The sequence below is a fragment of the Eschrichtius robustus genome, chromosome 3, assembly GCF_028021215.1.
Source record: "Eschrichtius robustus isolate mEscRob2 chromosome 3, mEscRob2.pri, whole genome shotgun sequence".
NCBI lineage: Eukaryota > Metazoa > Chordata > Mammalia > Artiodactyla > Eschrichtiidae > Eschrichtius > Eschrichtius robustus.
In genome coordinates, this window is record NC_090826.1 from 156,405,491 (window position 1) to 156,413,942 (window position 8,452).

Sequence of the window (8,452 nt, forward strand, 5' to 3'; positions counted from 1 at the left end):
CACCCGTGGCCACAGGATGCCAAGGTGGGAGGGAAAGGCTGGGCCAGCAGGTGGCAGTGTCCTTCCAGTGCCCAAGTAAAGAAAAAGATCAGGTACGAGAGAAAGGGAGGCAAAACGACTGTCCCATAAGGACCCTGGTTCCGCTTGTCTGTGAAGGTTCAGTGGAGGTGTTACCTCCTCCAGGAGTCTCCCCCTGACCCCTCAGACGGGTGTTCCTGCTTCAGGAGAAATAATCATACCAGCGGGTGGTGAGTGCTCTCTGACCCCCCCACCACCCCTCCAGGGCACGTATTTTTTTCATCTTTGTATCCCCCGTGTTAGCACAGCTTTTAAAAATAACTTGGAATCAGAAAGCGGCTATACCAGCTAAAAGGAGGCATGTCCTTCACGTTTTTACATCAGTGAGCAATTACCTTTCTACTGTGGGCAAGACAGAAATGAGCTCGAGCTGAATGAACTGAGGCCAGTCATAGGAGTAACCCAACGAAGAAGTCAGTTAATGAGTGCAGCCTTTTCCCAACACGCCTGTGGGCATCAACGCTCAGGAGAGGAAAGTGTGCTGTTTTCCTAGGAGTGAGGTGACTGGTCGGGGCAGGGTGGTTTGAAGGTGGAACCTCCTCAGAGGGAACAGCCAAGAACAAGTGGTCCCTTGGGGCCCCATTTAGCCTGAGAATGTCAGAGGGACTGTTTCATGCGGTCCCCTCCGCATATCAAGACACCGTCCACCCCGCCCCTGCATCAGGGTGCCAGAGAAGATAGGAATATAGATTTTAATCATTGTGCTGCTGCTGCTAACCAGAGTGCAATTAATCCATCCTTTGTGGATTTTGATGCCACAGTGTAAATAAGGTTTCACACAGAAACACTCTGGGGCTGTCAGTGACAAAGGGGAGGGGTGCCTCTGGTGCCTCTGGTGGGGAGGGGTGACCGAAGGAGAAATGAAGTGAGGAGAAGAGTGGGGAGCAGACCCTGGGCTGGGAGTCTGCTCCAGTCCCATCATTACATTCCCATCAGGACCCCGAGAGGCATGGGTCCTTCCTGGCCAGGGCTTCTGACCTGGACCAGTGCACGTGAACCCGACTTCCCTTCCAAGTCAGCCGCCTCCAGCTTCAGGGCCAATTCTTGCCGAGTAGATGAGGTCCAGGGCAGGCCCACAGTTGGTCACCAAAGGGGGAAGGGATGTAGACCAATGGAGAGAAGAGGGGTTGGGACCCCTGCAACCCTTCTCCATCTTCCATCCCAAGAGACCTTCAGACTAGCGCAGATCCAGGGAAAGGACAGCTACAAGTAGCTATCCTCTGGGTCAGAACTGCCCTGCCTACCCCCTATCCTGGAGATGGGAGAGGTAAACCCACAGGAAGGGAGGTAGCATATACTCCTGCTACCTACCTTTCTCTGCTTGAGCAGTAAGTGAGGACTCTCCCCAGAGGTCACCTGAGCTCCAACAGGGGAAGGGGGATGGCAGAGTCATCGAGACTTCTTACAGTTTTCTCGGATTGGTAGGGTTTGGAGGTGGAGAGGTCATTTAGAGCCCTAGGGCCTAACCCCACTGGCTGCTGACAGGAGCTGGCATCCGGGGAAGCAGCCCAAACTACTTTGATGAGATCATTCCTCTTGTCCAGAGTGGGGTGATCCGGTCCAGGACACGGTGGCTGGGCCCAGAGCCAGCTAGGAGTCAGAGACACACAGGGCTTCCACCGCATCGCTCAGACCCTGGTTGACACCCCCCACGGCCAGGAGGCAGTTCTTGACAACGATGCTGGAGCAGGCACAGCGGGGCGTGGGCATGGCGGGGAGGACCTCCCACTTGTTTTTCCCCGGGTGGAACGCCTCTGCCGTCTCCAGGACAGTGGGTTGGTTCCCTGAAAGTGCCAAGGGAACCGGACCTTACAAAGGAGTCCAGTCACCTATCTGCCCCGGGGAAGTCCCCCCATCTGGCTCCCCGCCTCTGGAAGCACAAGCAGAAGCCAATCAACCTCAACTTCCTTGGCTACAGAATTGCTCCTTCCCCACCCTTTTGTCAAACAGCTGCTTTGTTCTTCCTGCCTTCTCTGTCTTTTCATCTCAAGAGTAACTTTCTTTCCCCACCGCCTGCTTTTACCAGAAGTTTCTAGACACTACTGCCTCTCTTCTGCCCTTTACTAAGAAAGCTGCTCACATGGTCTAGCTTACATCAAGCTGCTTTCCTGTGTGGGTAAATAGGGTGTCTGTCCACACTGAGTAAACTCTGGGTTCCTGGAAGCTCCGCTGCCCATCTGTCTCTCCCCTGTTGATGTTGGGGTCCCGCCTTCACAATACCCTAATCTCTGGGAGGTCTTATACAGCAAATCCTGAATTCATTAGAATAACTGATTTGATCAGACTGCTTTTCTACTCTGTGACAGAGCTGGGTATCCAGGGAGAAGAGAAAGAGGACCAAGGCCAATCCCTGCCACACTTTCACCTCCAGTCATTCCTGGATAGGGCCCCAGGGACCTGTGCTTGGCAAGCCTGTGTCACATGGTTATCAGTATGCCCCTTATGCTCTCTGGGCCTCAGTTTCTCCTGTGTAAGAGGACAGATAGACAGCAACTGAGGCCCGTCCATGGAGACATGACATCTAGGCTGGGAGGAGGGGAGTGCTTTGAAATTCTTTGGAGTAAAGCAGTAGGCAGGCGGTGTGCAAGGAGCCAGCACCCTCTCCTGCTCATGCAGAGTGCCTAGAATCCAAGCACCAGAACCACAGTGCCAGCCCGGAAGATCTATCCTTACCAAGTCCTCCAGCCACTATGACCCGTCCACTCAGAGAGCCGGCCACAAAGTCTGCCCGCCGCTTCTTAAGGAAGAATGAGCGCTCCATCTTCAGCCATCCCCCTACAGGCCATGCATGATGGCAGGAGATACACAGAGAGAATCAGATGCTGACCACCTGCCCCTCCAAATACACGTGAGTCCCAAACTGCTCTCACCCAAGGCAGCATCTCCACTCCATCTACCCTGTGTGCTCAGTGCACATACAATGTCTCCTGCTGTTTGAAATGACACTCTACCCTCTCCCATGCTTGCTGCAATCCAAGGAACCATAATCTCTTATGACAAATCACCTTGTTCTACCTCTGTTCTCATGGGCTTTAAGCTGGAAAGGAGGCTGACTAGAGGCAGAGAGCGTCAGAGTCAGGATCCTTCTGTTTTTCCACGAGTGAAAAACAGGAAAAAGCCCTTCCTCACCTGACTATGGCTGGATGTTGTAAGAATGGACAATAGGTGGAAAAGGCTTTGATAAAAACAACCAACCAACCAATCAAAGGGAACCCGGTACAGATGAAAGAATTTGATCCCAAGAGTAGCCTTGAATGGAGAAGGGTGTTCAGACTCTGAAAGGCTCACCCAGCTGGGTAAGTGAGCCTGGGTGGATGGATGGGATGGGGGTAAGGTGGGGGATTCAGCCAGAAGGGAGGTGCGCAGCCGGGGACTGGTGCCCAGCTTACCCTGTTCCATGTCGAACACGTCCATTGTCCGGAGGAACTTGGGCTGCTGGTAGAGCCGACCCTGCCGCAGGCCACCCAGGCTGTACAAGCGGTCATCTAGGGTCACAAAGCTGGAGAAGGCCCGCTTGCAGGGAATGCTGGGGAACTTGGTCCAGGAGCGAGTCTCGATGTCAAAGACCTCGAAGGCGTTGACCGCGTACTTGGACTGTCGTCCCCCTGGAGGCCAGAGTAGGGCGAAGGTTGGGCAGAAGAGTAAGTCCCTGAGGACTGGGGCTGGGTTTCCCCTTCTGACTGTTATCAGATCATATAGGAAGCTCCCTGAGGGGTGGGGCAGCATGATTAACCCCCAGTGCCCAGGAGATGCTCAGCACACAGGCACTGCTTCCAACCGGAACTGACCCGGGGGAGGGAAGAAGGGCCAGACGTGGGCCAGACAACCTGTCCTTACCCAGCACATAGATCTTGGAACCTCGCAAGAATGAGGTGGCAGCATATCTCGGGGTGGGCATGGGTGCTAGAGACACCCACATGTCCTTGAGCATGTCATAGTGTTGGAGGTGGTTGTGTGGACGGAGGTCCAGGCCCATCCCGCCTGCCGCGTACACTCGGTAATCTAAGGAGAAAGGCCATACAACAGACACTATGAGACAGGCCCATTGTACTCAGCTCCTACCATGGCCAGGCTCTGTTAACCCCTGGAACACAAGCACTGAAGCCCGGCCAGGTCCCAACCACCGCTCTGCCCGAGAATGGGTTGGTGGCACCATTAAAAGTTCCTGCCACAGTCAAGCCTGGGTCTTCTTGAAGCCATGTCAGGCCTACATGCCTTAGCCTCCCTTGGTGTCTGGCCCTTGGTTAAACCCGAAATACTTGCACAGAGGTAGACTGCAGTGGAGTCTAGACCTGGACAACACTTTGCAGGTCTTATCCCCTCCATTCTCCGCCTTCCTGGGCAGCCAGAGGGATGCCAAAGAGGAGGGGTATTCCTCTGATACCCTCCAATAGTGGCCTCTTCCCCAGGCACTCCCAGATCAGAACTCTCTAGACCTAGCAGGAGCCTTTGGAAATGAGGTCAGCCCTGCTGTTATTGGCCTTGTGGGACACTGGCCTGCTGCCGTCTCTTTCTTTGTCCGGATAGGAGAAGGCTAGCCTCCTTCATGCACAGGAAAGCTCTGGGCTCCAGGAGGCACCCTGCACTGAATGGGCTAGGGGTGAATGAGGGAGAGGCTTTGGAGGAGAGAAAACTGGCCCCTATAAGAAGCCCTGCCCAGAGAAGTGAGTTCCCCCCCCACTCTCTACTGCTCTTGGCTGCAGGTGACACAGCGTAGCAGAGAGGATAGGCAACGCCTCCATGTTTCCCTGGGCCTCACCCCAGTACCTCACGCAGCCTGTTAAGGACACAGCCCTACCCCCAGGGCCCTCTTTTTACCCAGGGACTCACCCCTACCCGGGATTCTGTCTCCTAGTAGCCAGTCCTCCCTGCTTCTGGCTCTATGAGACTTTCATTCTTCAAGGGGATTGCAGGGATGAGTACTACTTCTTTCTACTTTCCAATCTTACTAAAGAGAGGGAAGAAAATCCCAACCCTAGCCTGTGGCTGGGAGATGGGGCCTGCTAATGAGAAATTTACCTTACACAAACTCCGCCTCTTCTATTCCTGTTTTCACCCGGACACCTCCAGCTGGGAACCCTCACATCCAGACCACATTACCATTCCTGCACCCAATTCTTACTCATCCTTTCAGAGTCACCTGGGTGTCCCTGAACTGCAAGGCTGGGCGGAGAGCGGCGGCTCAGGACCTCCTGTGGCACCTGCATCACCCTACTTGCCACACGTTACTGAAATAACCTTTGTATGTTTCTTCTTTCAATAGATTGTTAGGTTCTTGAGATTTGTTAATCTGTGGCCCCAGCATCTGCTAGAAAGCATGGCACACAGGCATGTAAATTCTTAGTAAACTAACTATTGAACCCATTCAATGCCATAGTTAAGAGCACAGACTCGACCATCACCTGCTAGCTGCGTAACCTTGGGCAAGTTACTTAACCTCTCTGGGCCTCACATTGCTTCTCTCTAAAATGAGGATAATAATAGCACTTACCTCATCAGACAGGTTGTGAGGGTCAAAGGGGTTAATACCTATAAGGCACCTATGGTAAGGACTCAATAAATGTTGGTTCTTAATCATTCAGCCCCACTTATTGAGATCTGCAGATAAAGGACTACCCTTTCCCTCTCTATTTCCCCATGGGCCTCCGTGCCTTCCATCTTTCTTACTGGGAATTCAGGAGGCCCCATTGGCTACTCTGCCCTCAGGGATTTTGAGTTAAGAGTTTCTCTCTCTGACCTTCATTGGTAAGACCCGGGCTCCTAAAGGCAGGGATCAGATCTTCTGCCTCTTTCCTTCCTCCCTGGGACCTAGAACTGTGCCAGGGACAGAGCAGGTGCTCAAGAAATACTGGTTTCTGATCTACAGTAGACCTGACAGGCAGCTGAAATGGTTTTGCAAGAGAAGAAGGGAAGGTTGCATCCCACTAAGCCTGTCTGATCTGAACTTGGGGTCTCCTAACTCCTGCTGGGCCATTTTCCATAAAACCCTGTGTGTTTTAGCAAAAGAGCTTTCAGAGCCCCCTCTGTGCTCTGGGCTGTACCAGGCCTGAAAAGAAAGAAATGATGGGCTTGGAAAAAGCAAAATGAGAATCAAAGCTATGTGATCAGCACATGCATGCCCTGAGAACCTAGTGAACCTGGGCAAGATGCCACAGAAGCACGACCCTCAGGAACATTCTGGTGTCCACTCATCAGTGTCTCTGAGATTAGGAGGCAGATGGTGGGGAGAAGGTCCTGGAATCAGGTCCCAAAGCCCTCCCAGTGGGGCCTGGTGATGGTACGAGGATGGCATGAACATCCCCAGGGCCCCAAATAATTGTCTGGAGGTGGTGGCGCTTGCAAGGAAGATTTCAGGGGATTTGGTGCTGTGGGTGGAAGGCCCAATCATTCTGCTGAATGAAGGGATGTACAGGGACATTGCACTAACCCCCTTTGGCTCTCCCCTCTGGCCCGGCCTGCCCAGCTTGCTGGGAGGAACCTGGTGGGGTGGAGTGGAGCTCTGGCATCATATGGATTTACTAGACGCTTCACTTGCTGAGTCTCAATTTTCCCATCTGTAAAATAAGGCCAGCGGGTCTCTAGTTTTAGTGTCCATTGTAAAGATCAACTGGGGATCAGGAGTGTGATAGTGGCCTCCAACTCAGTGTTGGCTTCCATCCCTTTCCCCGTGGCCCCCCGCTCCCTTCTCTCTGCCCGCCCTCAGCCCTGGCCCCACTCGCCTTTGGCCGTGACAGAAATGCCCATGGCGGCCTCGCGCAGCATGCTCCTCTTCTTCCACTTGCCCTCATCGATGTTGTACATCTCCACGACCTTCAGAGGCAGCTGACTGGTGCCCACACCCCCGATCACCATGATCCGCTTCCCCAGGGCGGTGACAGCCACCCCGGCCCGGGCTGTGGGCAGGGGGCGCAGGTCGGTCCACTGGTCGGCCTCGGGGGAGTAGACCTCAAAGCAGTCCACGGGGACGCCGTTGTCGTCACATCCCCCGATGGCATAGACCTGTCCCCCGGTTTCCAGCAGGGAGCAGTAGACCCGGCGGCTGGGCAGTGGCGCCAGGCGCTTCCACTGGAAGTCCTTGACGTTGGGCACCTCCATGGCAGCCCCGGGGGCCCCGCCCGCCGCGCCCCCGCGGTGTGCGGGGGGAGGTGCGAGCCAGGGGTCCGCCGGCTACTCCGCGCCCCCTCTCGCCGCCTCCATCTCGCTCCTGTTCGCCGGCTCCCGCCCGACCCCCGGCAAGGGCCCCGACGCCGGCCAGCGCTTCACTGTCCCTCAAGACTCAGCGGTCCGGCGGCGTCCGAGCCTGGCCCTGCGGGAGGAATGGGGCGAATCAAGGGCAGCCGGGCCCGGCGCCCGGGCCTCCTGGCGTGGGCGGGCGAGCGGGCTCCCAACCCCCCGCCAACTTTCAAGGGAAGACGCGGCGGCGAGGGCGCCACCCCGCGGCGGCATCAAACCCGCACCGCTTTGTCCCCCGCCGCTCCCAGCCAGCTGGTCGGAAACCCGTGGAACGCGTGGGACGCGTCCGGGGCCGGGGGCGTTCCGGGGTTCAGGGTGCCAGGCTGCCTCCCGGCGAAGCAAGGAGTTAACACCTTTCGGCGCCGCCGCCTGCCTCCCCCGGCTCTTCCTCCCCGCCAACTCCCGTCCCTGCCCCCGCGTCACTTACACAGCCAGGCCAGAGGAGTGCGGCGGCGAGGCGCAAGCAGCGCATTACCCGAGGGCGACGCGGGGAGCAGGGGAGAGGGCGCTCTGTCCTTCCCCGGTCCGCACACCGCTGTCACACGCAGAAGAGGAGACTAAATGAGCAGCAGGAAGGAGAAGCGGAGCCGCCGCCGGAGGGCGGGGTGCGGGGAGGCCGGCGAGCCTGCTCCACGCACATCCCCACCATCAGCCGCCACACCTGTGCAGGAACCCGCGTGCGCCCGCGGCGAAGCGAGCCCTGACCTCTTTACAGAAGCCCTGGCGGCGCCCGGCCTGCGGGGGAGGGAAAGGGCCCGGCGGGAGACGCTCACCTTGCCTACTGTTCAGGGAAAGCGGGGCACTAGAGCCAAGTACCCAGATGACGGGGACTAGACTCCCTCCAGGGTGGGGGTGGGCGGTTTGTGAGTGTTTGTTTTGGATGAGGAGGCGGAGAGTCCAATTACCCAGTTTATCTACAGTACACAGACCCAGTTCGTGACAGCCTGGCTCAATAGTCGGCTTTGCTTTGGGGGAGGTATTATCAAATGGTTTAACCTAATAGAAGCAAGTTATGTGGGTGTGACGCACGCAGACCTGACACGGGTGCATCCGAACAATGTACACACCGACCTGCGTACAGATGCATAATTTACACATCACCTCACCCTCCACCCGGAAATGGTCATATCCACGGAGGAAC

General features: G+C 56.1%; 1 protein-coding gene across 3 annotated transcripts; it reads right to left on the bottom strand.

Annotated features, from left to right (window-relative positions):
* Positions 1–756: 756 nt before the first annotated feature.
* KLHDC8A (kelch domain containing 8A) lies at positions 757–7,892 on the bottom strand. 3 transcript variants are annotated; one of them, XM_068538472.1, is made up of 6 exons: positions 7,739–7,892; positions 6,798–7,384; positions 3,916–4,080; positions 3,468–3,683; positions 2,752–2,853; positions 757–1,862 (listed from the first exon to the last, which is right to left on the bottom strand). In XM_068538472.1, exons 2-6 carry the CDS (start codon positions 7,171–7,173, stop codon positions 1,669–1,671), a joined length of 1,053 nt encoding a protein of 350 aa, XP_068394573.1. In that variant the 5' UTR covers positions 7,174–7,384; positions 7,739–7,892; the 3' UTR covers positions 757–1,668. The 3 variants fall into 3 exon arrangements, with proteins under 3 accessions (XP_068394573.1, XP_068394572.1, XP_068394574.1); XM_068538471.1 differs by lacking the exon at positions 7,739–7,892 and having other exon boundaries at positions 6,798–7,456; XM_068538473.1 differs by lacking the exons at positions 3,916–4,080; positions 7,739–7,892 and having other exon boundaries at positions 6,798–7,459.
* Between the last annotated feature and the right edge of the window lie 560 nt (positions 7,893–8,452).

What these genes read in the sequence shown, in the direction of transcription:
- KLHDC8A (XM_068538472.1), bottom strand. Translation starts at nt 7,173, where the DNA reads ATGGAGGTGCCCAACGTCAAGGACTTCCAGTGGAAGCGCCTGGCGCCA. An exon ending in TTCCAAGATCTATGTGCTGG is followed by an intron (nt 3,684 to 3,915) that starts GTAAGGACAGGT and finishes TCTGGCCTCCAG; the next exon opens with GGGGACGACAGTCCAAGTAC. An exon ending in CATAGTGGCTGGAGGACTTG is followed by an intron (nt 1,863 to 2,751) that starts GTAAGGATAGAT and finishes TGGCACTTTCAG; the next exon opens with GGAACCAACCCACTGTCCTG.